This window comes from Zea mays, chromosome 3 (assembly GCF_902167145.1).
Source record: "Zea mays cultivar B73 chromosome 3, Zm-B73-REFERENCE-NAM-5.0, whole genome shotgun sequence".
NCBI lineage: Eukaryota > Viridiplantae > Streptophyta > Magnoliopsida > Poales > Poaceae > Zea > Zea mays.
The window spans coordinates 159,448,571-159,465,577 of record NC_050098.1 but is presented as its reverse complement, the minus strand read 5'-3'; the positions used below and the strand labels follow the sequence as shown (position 1 = coordinate 159,465,577).

Sequence of the window (17,007 nt, the reverse complement as noted above, 5' to 3'; positions counted from 1 at the left end):
TTCATTGTCTCGCATTACATTATTGAAACTTAAGGATTGACTAGTCTGTATTTACCTTACCCTTGTTTACCTTTTTGGGTTAATCATGGTTAGCTTATGCTATTGCTTTTAACTTAATCAATGAACATTATGTGATTATTTATGATACGATGATGTTATCCTGATGAGGTTCTTGTGATTACTTTAGGGGACTCAGGTTGTTTCCTGAGTGCCTCTCCATAAGGACCTGTTTGGGGAGTGACAACCCAGGATAAAAGTGCAACCATGATGGTGGAATGGGACGCCCTTAGCTGATTAATTAGAGGAACCAGAGGAGTAGTTGGCTTCGCCGTAGGGCCGTCAATGGGGTCCGGGCATAGTACTTGCTCTGCTGAGGCTAGTTGCAGAGGTTCTTGATTTGGTTTTGTTAGTCACCCTTCCTTTGGGGAGATGTACTGTGTTTATCAAATTGGAGAAACCTAACGGGCGACTATGACCTCTGGGAAATATTTGTAAAGGCTACGTAGTGAGACCCTGCTAGGTCACCTTGGTAGTGATCAATGGGGAGGCTAGAACCCCGGGCAGAAAGGGAATCACGACTTGTGAGTAAAGTGTGCGACCTCTGCAGAGTGTTAGAAACTGGTATATCAGTCATGCTCACGATTATGAGCGGCCTTGGGATCCTCTTTGATTAGAAGAACTTTGGTTACTTTTATGATAATGATTAGCAATTGATGGTTATAGTTTTGATCTCTTGTATTTCCTCTTGGAGGGAGTGCCTCTAGGTAATAACTGGGTTTATTACTAAAATTCGGCTCTACTTATAATAATAAAACTTGACTAACTAAAAGCAATTGCTTAACCTTAACTCCACATACAGCTAGTCCACTTTAGCCAAATGGGACATTTGCTGAGTACGTTGATGTGTATTCACCCTTGCTTTACAAACCACCCCACCCCAGGTTGTCCCCACTGTACTCAGTGCTCAGGAGGAGATGCTGGCAACATGGAGGACTTTGAGGAGTTCCAGGACTACGATGAGTTCTAGTTTATTTTAGTGGCAAACCCTCAGTCAACTGCCTGTGTAGGCTTATCTTCTACCTTTCGTTTTCCGCACTTTGATATTAATGTTGAAGACTATGGCTATGTGTTAGACTCTATGGATGTCTTGGATATCTTGATGTAATTAAAGTACCTTTCCACTATTTATTTCGAGCATTGTGTGATGATGTCCAATTATGTAATCGTTGTGTACGTGAGTTCTGATCCTAGCACGTACATGGTTTGCATTTGGTTTACCTTCCAAAACCGGGTGTGACAAATCTACCCGCCCACGAATCGCCCGAAGGAGTGGAATGAGATCCCCTACACGTGATGATGGGGAGGACAGACAAAGGACTGAGGGGGATCCGAGGTGAGAATGGCACGAGGGCGAGGGAATCTAGGGATGAAGGATCAGCGGGTTGCTCACCGGGAGACGGATGTCAATGACGAAGATTCCGCCCTCATAGGGGTTGTTGGGGGGCAGCGATGGTGCCGGTGAGGTGGGAGATGTTGGCGCCGTCGTGGAGCGCGATGGAGATTCTCGACACCTCCTGGTCGCGATTGCACTCGATGAGGTCCTTCTGCACGTGCGAGACGTCCACCATCCTCGATCGACCCCTCCTTCCTTGCTCGCGGCGCCACGTTCACCACATCATGTCTCTCCCCTCGGTAGGGGCACGATGGGATGGGATGCGGGGAGGGGAAGGGTGAGCAGTGTGGTGTGGGGATCAGGAAATGGCATACAACCAACTAAAACTAATACAAATAGTAATACTATACTTGGTACTAGTAATATAATCATCATCCTCTAGTCTAGATTAGTACAACCTCCATTCTCGAATATTTGTCGTTGGCTAGTTCGTTTTTGAACTAAAACGCAAGAAATAAAAAAAGAACGGGGGAGGGGGGAGTAATTTGTTAGCGTAGAATCTTTCGGATTTCGAATTTTGATTGCTTGCGTTGTGCCGCCGAAAGTTCCTAATCCCTTCCCTTAGTTTGTTTAGGCGCAGTGTTTTGTTTCAGAGAAAATTTGTTGAATACAATCGAAATTTATAACCTTTTCTTATATGTTATTGGAAATTAAAACTTTACTTCATTATCATTAAATTGTACTTTTTTGTGTCATATGCCATTTTCGCATGGAATCAGTCAGGTGGATGTTAGGGGAATGAAAAAAAGTAACAATTAAACATGGCATGATCTAGAAAATACAAAGATATTTCTTCCATCCTAACAACACTTACATAGTACCGCTGCATTTACTTTAAGCACTGAAAAAATTAAACAACACTTAATTTAGCACCTATATATAATCCAAAAAATACATAAGCAATATGATGGCGTAATATTTTTAATCAAATGCACACAATTTCATTTTAAATTATATTGTATAACTTTAAAGTATAACTAGCCGTATATATAAATTTAAAGTACATGTAGCAATATATATATATATATATATATATATAATTAGAACTGTACATATTTAAATTATATTATGTACATTTAAATTAAAAATGTAATGATATTATATTTATTATGCATATTAAAATTATGTATATATGATAGATTAAGTGTTGTTGGATTAGTCTAGTATACAAAACAATACATAGCGGTACTATATAAGTGCTACTGGCATTAAAGGAATATCGCTATATCGTTTCATTCTCTAACATCTTCTCTATTATGCTCACTCTAGAGATTTTTTGCTAGCGATTAAATAAAAGAGAACACATTTCCTTTATTGATGCCAAGTCCTACAACTTCATAAAAAACTTATATGTTTAGCCAAAGTGAAACTAATGTACCTTTGAACGATATTTTTTTTAAAAAAAACATGCCAATATTATGATACTAAGTAACAATTTCACTTTATCATGTAATATAACATAGCATATCCATTTGACATAAAAATATATGTACTTTTCTTTATGCACTCAATCACTTACTATGGTTCGACTTTACATGATTTTAGAAGTTTTTTTACTAGGGTTTTATCTAGTTGAGCAAAGCCCAATTTTTTGAGTTTCCGACCTGATAGATTTCAGCCGACTTAACAACTTGACACATGCATTAATCCATGACATCTACTCTAGTTAATTACTTAGCATTCAATGCAACACACGTGATGGAGTGGTTAGCACTTAGATGAAGACAAAAAAGAATGTGAAGGAAGATGTATTTGCACAACAACACAATTGCGCAAAAGCAAAGCACCGGTGCGACGATGCACATGTTGTGAAAAGAAAAGAATAGTTTTGGCAATTAGCAATTTAGCATCAGCCGTCCGTGGTTAGCATTACGTTGGTTAGGACAGACAGCAGCGACAGGCCACTGACCATTAGTAACTGGCTCGTCACTGTAGTGACGTTTGGCACCTTCGTCTGTATGTTTATTTTTGGCACAACAAAATATAGAAATAGATACTATGCTCACTTTATCTATGTTTAGTTAAACTTCGAATGTTAGAAAATTAATACGATGTCAAGATATATTTCAATATGAGTAATTCATAACATTAATTGGATGCTTTAGATGCTTGTAGATTATTTTATAAACTTTATAAACGTTAAAGAAGTTTGTTTACTGCAAAGCTAAAGTGCCATGTAGTTTAGAATGGAGGGAATACGCATGGCAAAATAAAAAGTAAATTCAGGCATATTGGTAACGTGGTACCTTTTTTTAACACACATGTCTACATTTTGTGCAGGAAAAAAAAATAGCATCTGGCGTGAGCGCGCACACACAGCGACACGGCAACGCACTGGGAGTCCGCACGCGCACCAACCCTCCGATGTCCCATCCCCTCCCTAGCCTCCGCTCCGCCGCTCCCCCCAACTCCACCAGGCTCAGTGTCTCCGCTTCTCGCCGCTTTCCCCTCCTCCGCCTGGGCGCGCCGCCCGCCCGCCCCTCCCGATCCCGTGGACGTCCTCGCAGGCGGCGTGTTGCACGAGAGGTGAGCTCCACCACGCGCCCCCTCTCTCACCTCCCTATCGCTGTCAGTCGGTGCCCAGTTCCTCAGCCAACCAGCCGCGATCTGTCGGCGCTGCTCGCCTTCCCTGGCCCTCGCTCCTGTCGACGCCGCTTTATAGGGGGGCTGCGTACTGCCGCGATTGCCTTGCGATGGGAGTGGGGCTCCTCTCGACGCCTGTCAGCGCAAGATGCAGATCGGCCGAGGATGCAGCTGTGCTATGCTCGCAGATGCCAGTTGCTCCGAGCAAGCGCTTCGCGCCACTCCTAGCACTTTTAGTTCACTCGACAGACGGTAAGGATCTAGCGGCCTGATCTTGAGCACACGTATTCGTTCTCAGTTCTCAGGCTCGCGCAAAAGAGAGAATGTGTACTCTACTGAAACTGTTAGTGTGGCATTTTGGGTTACAGTTGTGCTTCCTAGCCTTCGATCTTTCTTTCAGTTAGTATTCATGCGTCAACCTGCCACGGGTAGTACAATACACTCATGAATCGATGCGGCAGTTGAATTTCGGCTGCATAGCGCAGTCATGAGATCTGCAGGATTACAGCTTACGAACCCATTGTATCGTTCGTCCCTGTAGCTAGGAAGCTGAATGAGGGAGACTTATGGTAATTTTGCCTCATTCGTCATCCAGACCCAGCAGCGGTAGAGCCTACCGTCTGTAACCATAAGGTCTCGGGTTCGAGCCCTAGCCTCTGCATATTATGCGGGTAAGACTTGATGCTTAAAGATATCCTTCCCCAGACCCCGCACAGTGCGGGAAGCCTACGGCACTGGGTACGCCCATTCGTCATCCAGACCCAGCAGTCTACTGGTTCTGGACTTCTGGTACTTGTAGGAGCGTCCTGTGTATGTGACTCTTCTCATAATAAGCTACCAGTCATGCTAGATCTTTCAAAAAAGTAAGTTTTTCCCCTCAATGCAGTAATCTAAAGGTGATTCCTTTTTTATTCGTTGAACAGCTTAGGGAATGTTTTACCAGTATTGTTCATGGTAAACTCAGAGTTTCTATCAACTGCCCGGGAAAGTGAACTTGTTTCCACTCCATCTTTAGTGTCAAAACCAATTTCTTCTACAGGGGCAACGGAACTACTTCGAAGGTATTTCCTGGAACCTTATTTCATTTTCATTTAGATAGTCAGCATTATGATCTCATCTGATATGTGAAAGCTATAGAACTTGTTCTTTGTGATTGTTTAGTTGTGTTCTGATATTCTGGATTTGTACATTTTCCAGTGAATTATGGGTGGGTTCTGCTGCTGCCTCAGTGCTGAAGAATTTGATGAATATGTCTATCCAAACAACCCTATCTATAGGCAATGCGTATCCTTGAGGCATCTTTTCCACAGCATTTTTGGCGGGGTAATATGAACTTTTATCCATTTTTTCAAGTATATTCTAGGCTCTAACCAACTGATCCAAAATGTCACATTGATTGATATGTGGATTTTGATACTTCTGACTCCATGCAACTGCTGTCAGTAGCATGTTGATATGATTTAGTTATAAGTAACTTTCGGGGTTTAGATATTTACCATTTTTTTTCCAAAATGACACATTTTCTCTTTTCTTTCAAAATATTCTGTGCTGATAGATGCATTGGGAAGGGCAGGCTTAGTGCAGTGGTGAGAGCTGTCTCACTGGGTCTAGGGTTCGAAGCATCCTCTCTGCATTTACGGGGGAAAGACTTGCCTCGGTTATTTCCTTCCCCAGATCCCACTCGTGTGGAAGCCTTTGGCACTGGATCTGCCTTTTTTATAGATGCACTGGCCTTTTTTATCACATGATGTTACAAACTGAAGAGTAATATTTTCCTCTTTTTTAGAGTATTAGATGCAGCGCTAAAAGGAACAGAATCCATAGTGAGCATTTTGTAGTCCTATGAAACCCAAAACAGCAAAGCTTGTTGAGACAATGCAAACATGAATGAGCAGGGGTAGGCACATTTGACATTGCTAGGTAGACCTGCTGGCGTTCTTCTACGAGTTCTATTGTAGATAAATTATGTTGTGCATCTTAATGGCACTTCCATAGTATTTTCTATGTTCACTTTCATATGTAAGGTTTCTTCTAACTATAGTATTTCCTTCTATGTAGTATACTGCAACATTCCAGAGGCTTGAGTCTAGGCCAAACAACCCAGCTCAAGGGGTTGCTCCACTGGGATCCACTAATCCAAGTGTCAACATAAATGACAATTCACTCAATCTTGTTTCTAGACCACCTCCATATGATACCGATCCTAGATATGCCCGTGTTCAAAGAGAGGGATTAGTCTCCAGGCGTGAGAAATCCATAAATCTTGCACAAGAAGAGTCACTGGCCCTTAGACGAAATGCCAGCAGCTCTGGTATTGAACATTTAGCTGCTCAGAAGAAACGCAACAGCACTGAAAATGAGGGTGAATATAAGGTCCATCGTTCTGAATCAACTAAGAGTTTGTCTGCAAAAGCTTATAGTAGCAGCTATGCTGTTGTCGCTTCAGAAGATGAGGATGTCTGCCCTACTTGCCTGGAAGGTTTGTGTCCGTATAGATCTGCATGAACACATGACAGTTTTATCTTGGTGCCTTAACATTTCTTCACTGATTCATTATTATAAATTCCTTATGCAGAATACACGCCAGACAATCCAAAAATAATAACCAAGTGCTGTCACCATTTTCATCTTGGTTGTATTTATGAATGGATGGAGAGAAGTGATACATGCCCAATTTGTGGTAAGGTACGATATTGATGGTTATGCACTCTTCCAGTTTTTGCTTCTCATAATCACTAATACCCTATCATCAGTTCCTAAGACATAATTTTGTTTGCTGAGCTGACAATTTCTACTCCAACCTGATTACACTGCAGGAAATGGAGTTTTGCGAGAGCCCATGATAGCCTTTCGGTTTACATGATCTCACATGAAGTCTGAGCTGCAGGAAATGGGGTTCTGTGAGAACCAATGATAGCCTTTCGATTTACATGATCTCAGATGGGAGCAAGGGAAACATTCTACAGAGTACAACAGAATGCTGGAGAATTGTAAATAATAGTTCCTTATGCATGCGATGTCCAAATAGATCTCTTTCTCGAGATCAGTTTCTTACATGTACTGAGATGGTTATCTGTCTTACTAAATTCATGCTAGAATTTGCTTGGCCAGTTTTTGTTATATTTGCAAATGGTAGCTCATAGATGGAAGCACAACTCATGGATGAAAGAATATATTAACCTGATCATGTGACTGTCTGGCGGTGGATGTACCCTATGACCGTATCTCATGATGAATCTTTGACCTACGTGCCTAGAGGTGCTATGAACATCCTGTTGCAAGCCATCAAGAACAGGGACAGACATTATGTTTTGAGTAAAATGAAAATAATTTAATCGGGTATCCGCATCATAGGACTGTAAAACAGACGAAATCGGGTTGGATCAAGGATCATCAAACGGTTTTAGGGTTGGTTTTAGGGTTAGTTTGGAAAACCCAATTTCTCAAGGGCTTTTCATTTTTTTTAAGGGAATTTAGTTCATTTTTCCATGGTAAATTGAAAATCTTATGGAAAAATGGGGTTACCAAACTAGATCTAAAAAAAACCTGTTCCTAGCCGGTAACGGTTTACGTCAGTTTACGGCAAAAACTGCTGGTTTAGTAAATCAAATTCAATTTTTTAAAACAACAGGTAAATCGGCACAAACCAAACCGGTGGAATCGCCTGAGATACTGATAAATTTCACCGAAAAACCGGTTTTTTTAGGGGTTTCCAGTTTTTCGAACGGTTTGTATTTAAATTCAAATAAAATGGTTTTTCAAAGATTTCTCGACGGCAAATTGGATTTTTTTCGCCGGTCTTTGTTTTTTACCAATTCTCATTGTTTTTAACCTAAAAAGTTTATTATTTTATGATTTTTTTTATCTGTTTTTATAATTATTTTCATTTTTTAGCAAACAAAATTTTAAAAATGGTGCGAAACTATTTGTGTGACCCCAACGATTTCAGGAAACACCGAAAACCTCGATTTTGTTATCCTTGGTCTGGATAGACCTTTCTCGTTTTCATTTTAAATTTAAAAATGAAATTGAATCAGAAATATTGAAAATGGGATTGGACACCCCGGCGGAAACAAACTAATCTGAACAGAAATACATCAGTAACAATCAAAAACTAAAACAAAAACGCTATTCATAGCATACACTATATTATAATATATTAATTAGGGATGAAAGTAGATATTTAAATTGTTATGATACATTTAATATTTTAAAATATATATGTATGAAATTTGATGTAGATTTTTTATGTTATCAAGCACATTATACTAAATTACAATAAAAATTATACATATATTATTTTATATATTATTTATCTCCCTTCATAAAAGAGGTGAAAAATATTCGAATATATATCTAAATTTTATATCTATCGTTTTAGAAGATATATAATAATTTTGGGTTTACCGTTTATGCATCTTTACAAGTTCAATGTTAAAAACAAGAATACAAATTTGTATATCACATTCTATCTCCTATTTATTCACAATCAAACAAAAAATGTAATACCCCAACCACCAGTGTTAATAAGGCGGTAAGGCGAGGTGAGGAGCTAGACCACCGCCTTATCGGCGGGTAAGGAGAGCAAGGTGCCTAGCGCTTGGACGTCTAGGCGACACCTTAGAAACACTGTCGATCACTCCTAGAATGACGGTACTTACCTCTAGTAGACCTTTAGAATCATAAACCATCCCCACAACCCAAAGGCCCTCCTAATGCGATCTTGTGGTAGATGTTGCTTCTGACAGCAAGGTAATGGTTCCTACTGATTAGTGACTGAAGCACATGCACGTCGCAAATGGCCAAAGAAAAATGGACCTGTACTGTTATCTTTGTGGGCATCCTAGGCTCTGGTACAGAGACGTACAGTGTAGCAAATCTAAAAGTCTTGCTCAATTGTAAATTGTAATTGTAAACTTCATTCTATCACGTACTTATATGGTAAACAAGAACGAGCTGATAAACTCACGTACTTTTGATAATAGGTCTATAAAAAAATACTCCACCCGTCCCATAAATATAAATATAATTCATGAGTAATTATGCATCCATTAAGTAACATATGAATACAGTTTGCATATATGTCTATATTTATTATCATTTGAATAAATATGGACAAAAAAAGTAGACTAGAAACAGCTATATTTTGGGACGGACGGAGTATATAACAAGTCAACATCAATGTCTAATTAATTAAGCAGACACCCACAAATGCACAATCACGATAATAGTTTATAAAAGTCCCAAGACACATAACATAGTAACTCAAAGGCAGTAGACATTAAGCTGAAACTAGAAGCCTACAGCTATAGCTCAAAGTTCATTGTGGTCATCCATAACATCAAGATCACTATCAATATATTCGTTCTCACCATCATGCTCCTGGTCCTTCCATTCTATGTCCTTGTCATCCTACAATTTTGCATACAAGAATACATTAAAAGAAAGAGTGAAAGACTAATACATGCACTTAAGCGTGGAAAATACAACAAAAGGAGGCATACCACAGCTCTTATTTTGTTAGCCATGACGGTAGATAAAGTCTCAATTTCAAGGTCACTCACAATTGAACCAACAATCTTAGAATCTGAAAAAAAGACAAAAATAAACATCGCATGATAAACCTTTAGATATGCAATTCTATTTAAATCATCACCTTTTCTTTCTGCAGCTATCCAATCTTTGGTGCATATCAATGCCTCTACCATCTCCGGCTCAAGACGATTACGATAAGGATCAACAAAACGGCCAGCAGCATTAAAAACAGATTCAGATGCAACCGTTGATACTTGTATGGCCATCACATCTCGAACAATTTGTGAAAGAATAGGATACACTTCCCTCTTGCTCTTCCACCACGCTAAAATATCAAATGGGCCATCAAATGGACCACCAAGACGCAAAAGTGGATCTGCCATGTACTTTTCCAACTCATTGGACCGAACTAGAGTAGGTTCATTTGTACCATACAGAAAACTGTCCAGTTCATCAGATACACTTGCCATTAAAATATCTGATGCACTATTAGCTGGTTCCGGTGATGTACTCTTTGCTGGTGCAGGTGTAGAGCTAGAATAAAAACAATAGAGCCCTCTTACCACATTAACAATTTTTTCAAGTTCCACATGGTACCCATCACCGTGGAATTTCTTCATGTAATACTCTATAACTTTTTTCTTGTATCGAGGATCAAGAAAGCATGCCACAGCAAGAGCCAAGTTAGAATGTTCCCAATATTTCTCAATTTTTTGACTCATGGCAATTGCCATTTCACTGATGGTGGCATCATCACTAGAACACCAGTCATCTAGCAATACTTTTATGTCACAAAAACCTCTATAGAACAAGTTTGCTGTTGGATATGAAGTGCCAGAGAGAATTTCAGCGAGACTATAAACTTTTTTCAAGCATTGAAAGATTTTTAGTGCCATGTCCCACTCATCCGGAGATGGATAATTTTTTACATACATATGACGATTTGAAGACTTAAGCCTTGCAAAAGCATCCTTGTAGTACAAGGCATCCCGCAGCATTAAATAAGTTGAATTCCATCTTGCTGAAACATCAAGTGAGATGCCCCTCTTTGTATCTAATTCTGACTCGCTAGCACACTTCATAAGTTCCTTCCACTGCAATGGAGATCCCTTCACAGCTAGTACAAGAGCTTTGATCTTGTCAATTGTTTTCGAAATTACTTTCAGGCCATCTCTAGCAACTAAATTTAGTATATGACATGCACATCTTACATGAAAAAACAGACCATCACAAACTAAGGAAGCCTGGCCATCTTTTAGATCTGAAATTATATCTTTGACTGCCAATTCATTCGCACTAGCATTATCCAAGGTCAAGGAAAATAGCTTCTTATCAAGATTCCATCTAACCATAGCTTCAGTAAAGGTCTCTGACAACTTTTTACCAGTGTGTCGTCCTTTGACATTGAAGAAACCAATAATCCTCTTCTGAATACACCAATCATCATTTATCCAATGAACAGTAACACACATGTATGATTTATTCGAGCATGATGTCCACATATCCATGGTTACACTAAAGCGACAATGCACAGTTTTTAAATGTGCATATAATTTCTCCTTCTCTTCCAAATATGTATCCATTACTTCTTTACCAACAGCATTACAACTCTTGATTGGAAAGCTAGGATGAAGTGATTTAATGAAATCAACGAAATATCCATGCTCTACTATATTGAAAGGATAATCATGCATAATTATTGCCATGATAAGTTTCTTCACGCTAACTTCTTGATCATACATGAAAGGCTGGATATGGGTAATGTTATTACCAAGGTCCTTCTCAAATTTAAGTTGTTGTTGGCCTCGAACTATGCTGTGTGCGGACCTCAAATGATTCTTAAATGCAGTTGTACCTTGGCGGCCCTCTGCTCTATATCGCCGCTTACAATTTGGGAAGTTGCAATAACCCCAAATTTGCTCACGCTTCTTCCCATTCTCCTCTATTATCTCTTTTTTCTTGGTAAAGTAATTCCATACATCAGATGTCAACCTCTTGTATCTCTTTCCAGTCTCATGAACTTGCTCTTGTTCAATGTCTTGGTTTTGCACACCAATGTGCACAGGATGGGTGCTGCTGCCAATAGTTTCAGCCGTTGCATTTCCATCTTCACATGGCAAAGAAGAGCCCGTCTCAGATGCTGCTGCACTTTGACTTCTACTAGCAATCACATCCTGACCTGTGTGCCTCTGCACTCCTATCATAGTGAACAAAAAGGTGCTAAGTCAATTCTATTGTTAATATTGAATGTCATAAAAAAATGAGCAATTGCACTATTGAGTGTTCTACAGACAAGAAAATATTGTAAATCAAACACTAAACAATAGATTCATTGTGGGCTTATGGATGTTTGCAAGTTTGCATGTTGGATTCTTGGTCACGATCACATGGAAAAATAAAAATACTAGATGTACTAACAGGTAACAAATTGACAAATTTACCTTCTGGAGAAGTCCTCACAGCAGGTACCGGTGGCGGCTCTAGCAATCGACCTTGGCGCAAGTTCCTGGAAGCATCTCCCTCAGTGCGTGGCTCCATACCTGCGTATCTGCTCTTGAGACTGAAACGGCGCGAGATGCCGGGATGGATGGTGGCGCAGTGGCACTTTAGCTTGAAGCGGCGCGATGTGTCGGGATGGAGAGCAGAACTGCGGCGGCGGCGGCGCGGTGCAGTCAGGAGCAGCCAAGCACGAGCGAGCGAAACAGCAGGCGGTGGCACGGCGTAGGAAGGAGCAGCGAGCAGGACTCACGAGCCAATCGACGACGACGGCGGCGGCAGTCGTCCGCGGTCCGCGTGACCGCGTGTGCGGCTTCTGGCCTCCTGGGCCCTGGCTCCTGGCTAACTGCCTTCTCGTAACCTAGCAGCTAGCAATAGCAATTAGGAAGGCTGCAAATGCAAAGTTGGGCTGGGCCGATGGTGTGTGCTTTACTTTACTAATGACATGCGTTATTTTAAATATAGGGTTCAGAACTATAAAACATCCTTTTCAACAATAATCCTATTTTATAAAAATTCATCAAACGACTCGAGCCCTAAATGTAGTACACTATGGCCCTGTTTGTTTAGGTTATTTTTAGCTTTTGGCCACCAAAATCTGCTGCAGATCGTCAAACACCTTAGCTTTTCAGTCAACTTCTATAAGAAAATTGCTTTGTTAAAAACCATCCAAAATCAACATGAACAGAAAACCGGTCGAGTCGTCACGATAGTAGGAATATGTCGTTTTCTAAATCCTGAACCATTTGGACCAATTCATCTTCCTCCGCACGTAATCCTGAGAGCACCTAGAGGGGGTGAATAGGTGATCCTATAAAATCAAACACTAAATAGCCACAGACTTGATTATTAAAGTGTTAGTTAAATCAAGTGGCTATGGAACACGCTCGTGCGAACAAAACAATCATAGAGAAAGCAACACAAGAGACACATGATTTTTATCCCGTGGTTCGGTCAAGTAACACTTGCCTACTTCCACGTTGTGGCGTCCCAATAGACGAGGGTTGCACTCAACCCATTTCAAGTGATCCAATAATCAACTTGAATACCACAGTCTTTTCCTTTAGAGTCTTTTCCCGTGTGCGAGGAATCTCCACAGTTTGGAGCCTCTCGCCCTTACAATAGAGATCACAAAGAAGACACAGAGTAAGGTTGGGGAGAGCAACACACGCAAGACTCAAATCTGCAGCACAACCACGCACATAAGTCACGACTTGAGCTCGAAACGCAACGCACAGAGTTCGCAATTCAAATGGAGCTCAAATCACTAATACAGAGAATCAAATGCGTGGAGTCGGAGTCTGGGAGTCTTAGAATGTTTCTTGAAAGCTTGGTTAACTCCTCCATGCGCCTAGGGGTCTCTTGTATAGTCCCAAGGCAGCTAGGAGCCGTTGGAGATCAACTTGGAAGGCAATTCCTGCCTTCTGTCGAGTGGTGCACCGGACAGTCCAGTGCACCACTGGACATGCCCTGTAGCTGTCCGATGTGCGATCTCCTTCCATATCAAGCGCATCCGACCGTTGCTCCTCTGGGCCCGTTGGTGCACTGGACACAGTCCGGTGCACACCGGACAGTCCGGTGCACCAGCTGACCGTTGGAGCAGTCCACGTGTCGCTCCCAGATTACGCGGCCGACCGTTGGCGCTGGCGACTGTTGGCTCACCAGACAGTCCGGTGCAGCATCGGGCAGTCCAGTGAATTATAGCAACGTCTCCTTTCTTCATTCCCGAGAGCGTCCAGTTGACGTCGAGCCAGCCTGGGGCACCGGACACTGTCCGGTGCGCCAAGCCTGAGCTATTGTTGGCTGTCCACAGCCAACCTTTTTCCAATTCAACTTTTCTTGTCTTGGCACTGTTTCTAGCACTTATACAAACATGTTAGTATTCAGAAACTAATTTACTAAGTCTAGAAACATACCTTGTACATTGATTTGCACTTTTCACCCATTTAGCACATAAGTGCTCAATTAGTGTGTTGGGCATCTAATCACCAAAATACTTATAGAAATTGCCCAGAGGCACATTTCTCTTTCAATCTCTCCCTTTTTGGTGATTTATGCCAACACATCCAAAAGCAACAAAAGAAGTGCAACATCAATGCAATTTGAGACCAAATTGTTTTTGCTTATTATTTGGCATATTTGGATCACTCTTTGCCACCACTTGGTTTGTTTTTGCAAATCAAATTCTTTTTCCTATCTAAGTTGACCACACTTATTTGGGCAAATCGAGAGATATTCCAAGAGTAAAATTTATCAAGTGCCAAAAACTCCCCCTTTTGCCAAAAACTCCCCCTTTTTCCATAATCAAAATTCTCCCCCACAAGAGATCAAATTTTGCAGTAAGAGTATTTTGACAAAAACAAATTTCTAGCTCTTCTATTTTTAAAAGTCACAAGTGGTTGGCTGATCCATTTGCTTTGGCCTTAATTTCTCCCCCTTTGGCATTAAGCACCAAAACGGGATCATTCTTGGCCCTTTAACCCCATTGCTTCACCGAAAATGTCAATTAAGAGCAAAAATGCAATGAGATTGCAAGTATGAACTTGGAAGTAAGTACACTAATACCGGAGTGTAGTGGAAGTCTTTTCATCGTCCAAGTTTACCTTTCCCTTTCAATGCACCTTTGAGACTACATCAAGTATACTCAAACGAATAGGTTAGTCTCAAAGGGTCAAGTTGTAGCGCATCTCCCCCTTAATATGTGCATCATTTGCATATAGACTTGTGAGGTCCGGGGATCACTTGTACAACTTGAGCACCATAAATAAATGATAATTGATTTAAATGCACAAGGTAACATGATCAAAGGCATAGAACACATGTATGCTATAGATCAATCCAAGTTACACGAATCTAAGACATTTAGCTCACTACGCAACCTGCAAAAAGTTTTCTCATCCAACGACTTGGTGAAGATATTGGCTAGCTGGTTCTCGGTGCTAATATGATAAATATCGATATCTCCCTTTTGCTGATGGTCCCTCAGGAAGTGATGCCGGATGTCTATGTCCTTAGTGCGACTGTGTTCAACAGGATTATCCGCCAAGCGGATTGCACTCTCATTGTCACATAGGAGTGGGACTTTGCTCAGATTGTAGCCAAAGTCTCGAAGGTTTTGCCTCATCCAAAGCAGCTGCGCGCAACACTGACCTGTGGCAACGTACTCAGCCTCAGCGGTGGATAGGGCAACGGATGTCTGTTTCTTGGAACTCTAGGACACCAGGGACCTTCCGAGAAATTGGCACGTCCCTGATGTACTCTTCCTATCAACCTTGCACCCGGCATAATCGGAGTCTGCGTATCCAATTAAGTCAAAGGTAGACCCCTTTGGATACCAGATCCTGAAGCACGACGTAGCAACTAAATATCGAAGAATTCGCTTAACTGCCACAAGGTGACATTCCTTGGGGTCGGATTGATATCTAGCACACATGCATACACTAAGCATAATGTCCGATCTACTAGCACAAAGATAAAGTAATGAACCTATCATGGACCAGTATGCCTTTTGATCAACGGACTTACCTCCTTTGTTGAGGTCGACATGCCTGTCAGTTCCCATCGGTGTCTTCACGGGCTTGGTGTCCTTCATCCCAAACCTCTTGAGAAGATCCTGAGTGTACTTCGTTTGGGAGATGAAGGTGCCGTCTTTGAGTTGCTTCACTTGGAACCCAAGGAAGTAGGTCAACTCACCCATCATTGACATCTCGAACTTTTGTGTCATCACCCTGCTAAGTTTCCTCACAAGACTTTTGATTAGTAGAACCAAATATTATGTCATCAACATAAATTTGGCAAACAAAAAGGCCACCATCGCAAGTCTTTGTAAAAAGAGTAGGATCAGCTTTCCCAACCTTGAAAGCATTAGCAATTAAAAAGTCTCTAAGGCATTTATACTATGCTCTTAGGGCTTGCTTAAGTCCATAGAGCGCCTTAGAGAGTTTGTACACATGGTCGGGATACCTGTCATCCTCAAAGCCAGAGGGTTGTTCCACATATACCTCCTCCTTGATTGGCCCGTTGAGGAAAGCGCTCTTTACGTCCATTTGGAATAGCCTAAAGGAATGGTGAGCGACATAGGCTAATAAAATTCGAATTGACTCTAGCCTAGGCACAGGAGCAAAAGTCTCCTCGAAATCCAAACCTGCGACTTGGGCATAACCTTTTGCCACAAGTCGAGCCTTGTTTCTTGTCACCACTTCGTGCTCGTCTTGCTTGTTGTGAAACACCCACTTGGTTCCCACAACATTTTGCTTTGGACGTGGCACCAAGCTCCAACTTCATTTCTCTTCAAGTTGTTGAGCTCTTCCAGCATGGCCAACACCCAGTCCGGATCCTGCAAGGCCTCTTCTACCTTGAAAGGCTCAATAGAAGAGACAAACGAATAATGCTCACAAAAATTAGCTAATCGTGAGCAAGTAGTTACTCCCTTGCCGATGTCACCCAAAATCTGATCGACGGGGTGATGTCTTTGGATCGAAGCTCGGACTTGAGTTGGAGGGACCCGTGGTGCTTCTTCCTCCATCATTAGATCTTCCTGTGCTCCTCCTTGATCCTGCCCTTCTTCTTGAGGTACCTGTCCATCATCTTGAGTTGGGGGATGCACCATTGTTGAGGAAGATGGTTGATCTTCTTCATGTGGTTCCTGTGGTCGCACATCGCCTATCACCATCATGCGCATTGCGGCCGTCGGAATTTCATCTTCATCTATGTCATCAAGATCAACTTGCTCTCTTGGATAGCCATTAGTCTCATCAAATACAACGTCGCTAGAGACTTCAACTAATCCTGATGATTTGTTGAAGACCCTATACGCTTTTGTATTTGAGTCATACCCTAGTAAAAACCCCTCTACTGCCTTGGGAGCAAATTTAGAATGTCTACCTTTCTTCACCAGAATGTAGCATTTGCTCCCAAATACACGAAAGTAAGAGACATTT

At 41.3% G+C, this 17,007-nt stretch overlaps 1 protein-coding gene across 4 annotated transcripts; it reads left to right on the top strand.

Annotated features, from left to right (window-relative positions):
• The first annotated feature begins 3,710 nt into the window (after positions 1-3,710).
• Positions 3,711-7,228, top strand: LOC100282797 (uncharacterized). 4 transcript variants are annotated; one of them, XM_008674661.2, is made up of 6 exons: positions 3,711-3,979; positions 4,960-5,097; positions 5,234-5,359; positions 6,095-6,515; positions 6,612-6,721; positions 6,853-7,223. In XM_008674661.2, the coding sequence occupies exons 3-6, from the start codon at positions 5,240-5,242 to the stop codon at positions 6,877-6,879; spliced, it is 678 nt and encodes a 225-aa protein (XP_008672883.1). In that variant the 5' UTR covers positions 3,711-3,979; positions 4,960-5,097; positions 5,234-5,239; the 3' UTR covers positions 6,880-7,223.
• Positions 7,229-17,007: the final 9,779 nt, after the last annotated feature.

Coding starts and splice junctions, on each gene's coding strand:
- LOC100282797 (XM_008674659.3), top strand. CDS start 5,240: ATGGGTGGGTTCTGCTGCTGCCTCAGTGCTGAAGAATTTGATGAATAT. Junction 5,360..6,094: donor TCCACAGCATTTTTGGCGGG/GTAATATGAACT, acceptor CCTTCTATGTAG/TATACTGCAACATTCCAGAG. Junction 6,516..6,611: donor CTGCCCTACTTGCCTGGAAG/GTTTGTGTCCGT, acceptor TTCCTTATGCAG/AATACACGCCAGACAATCCA.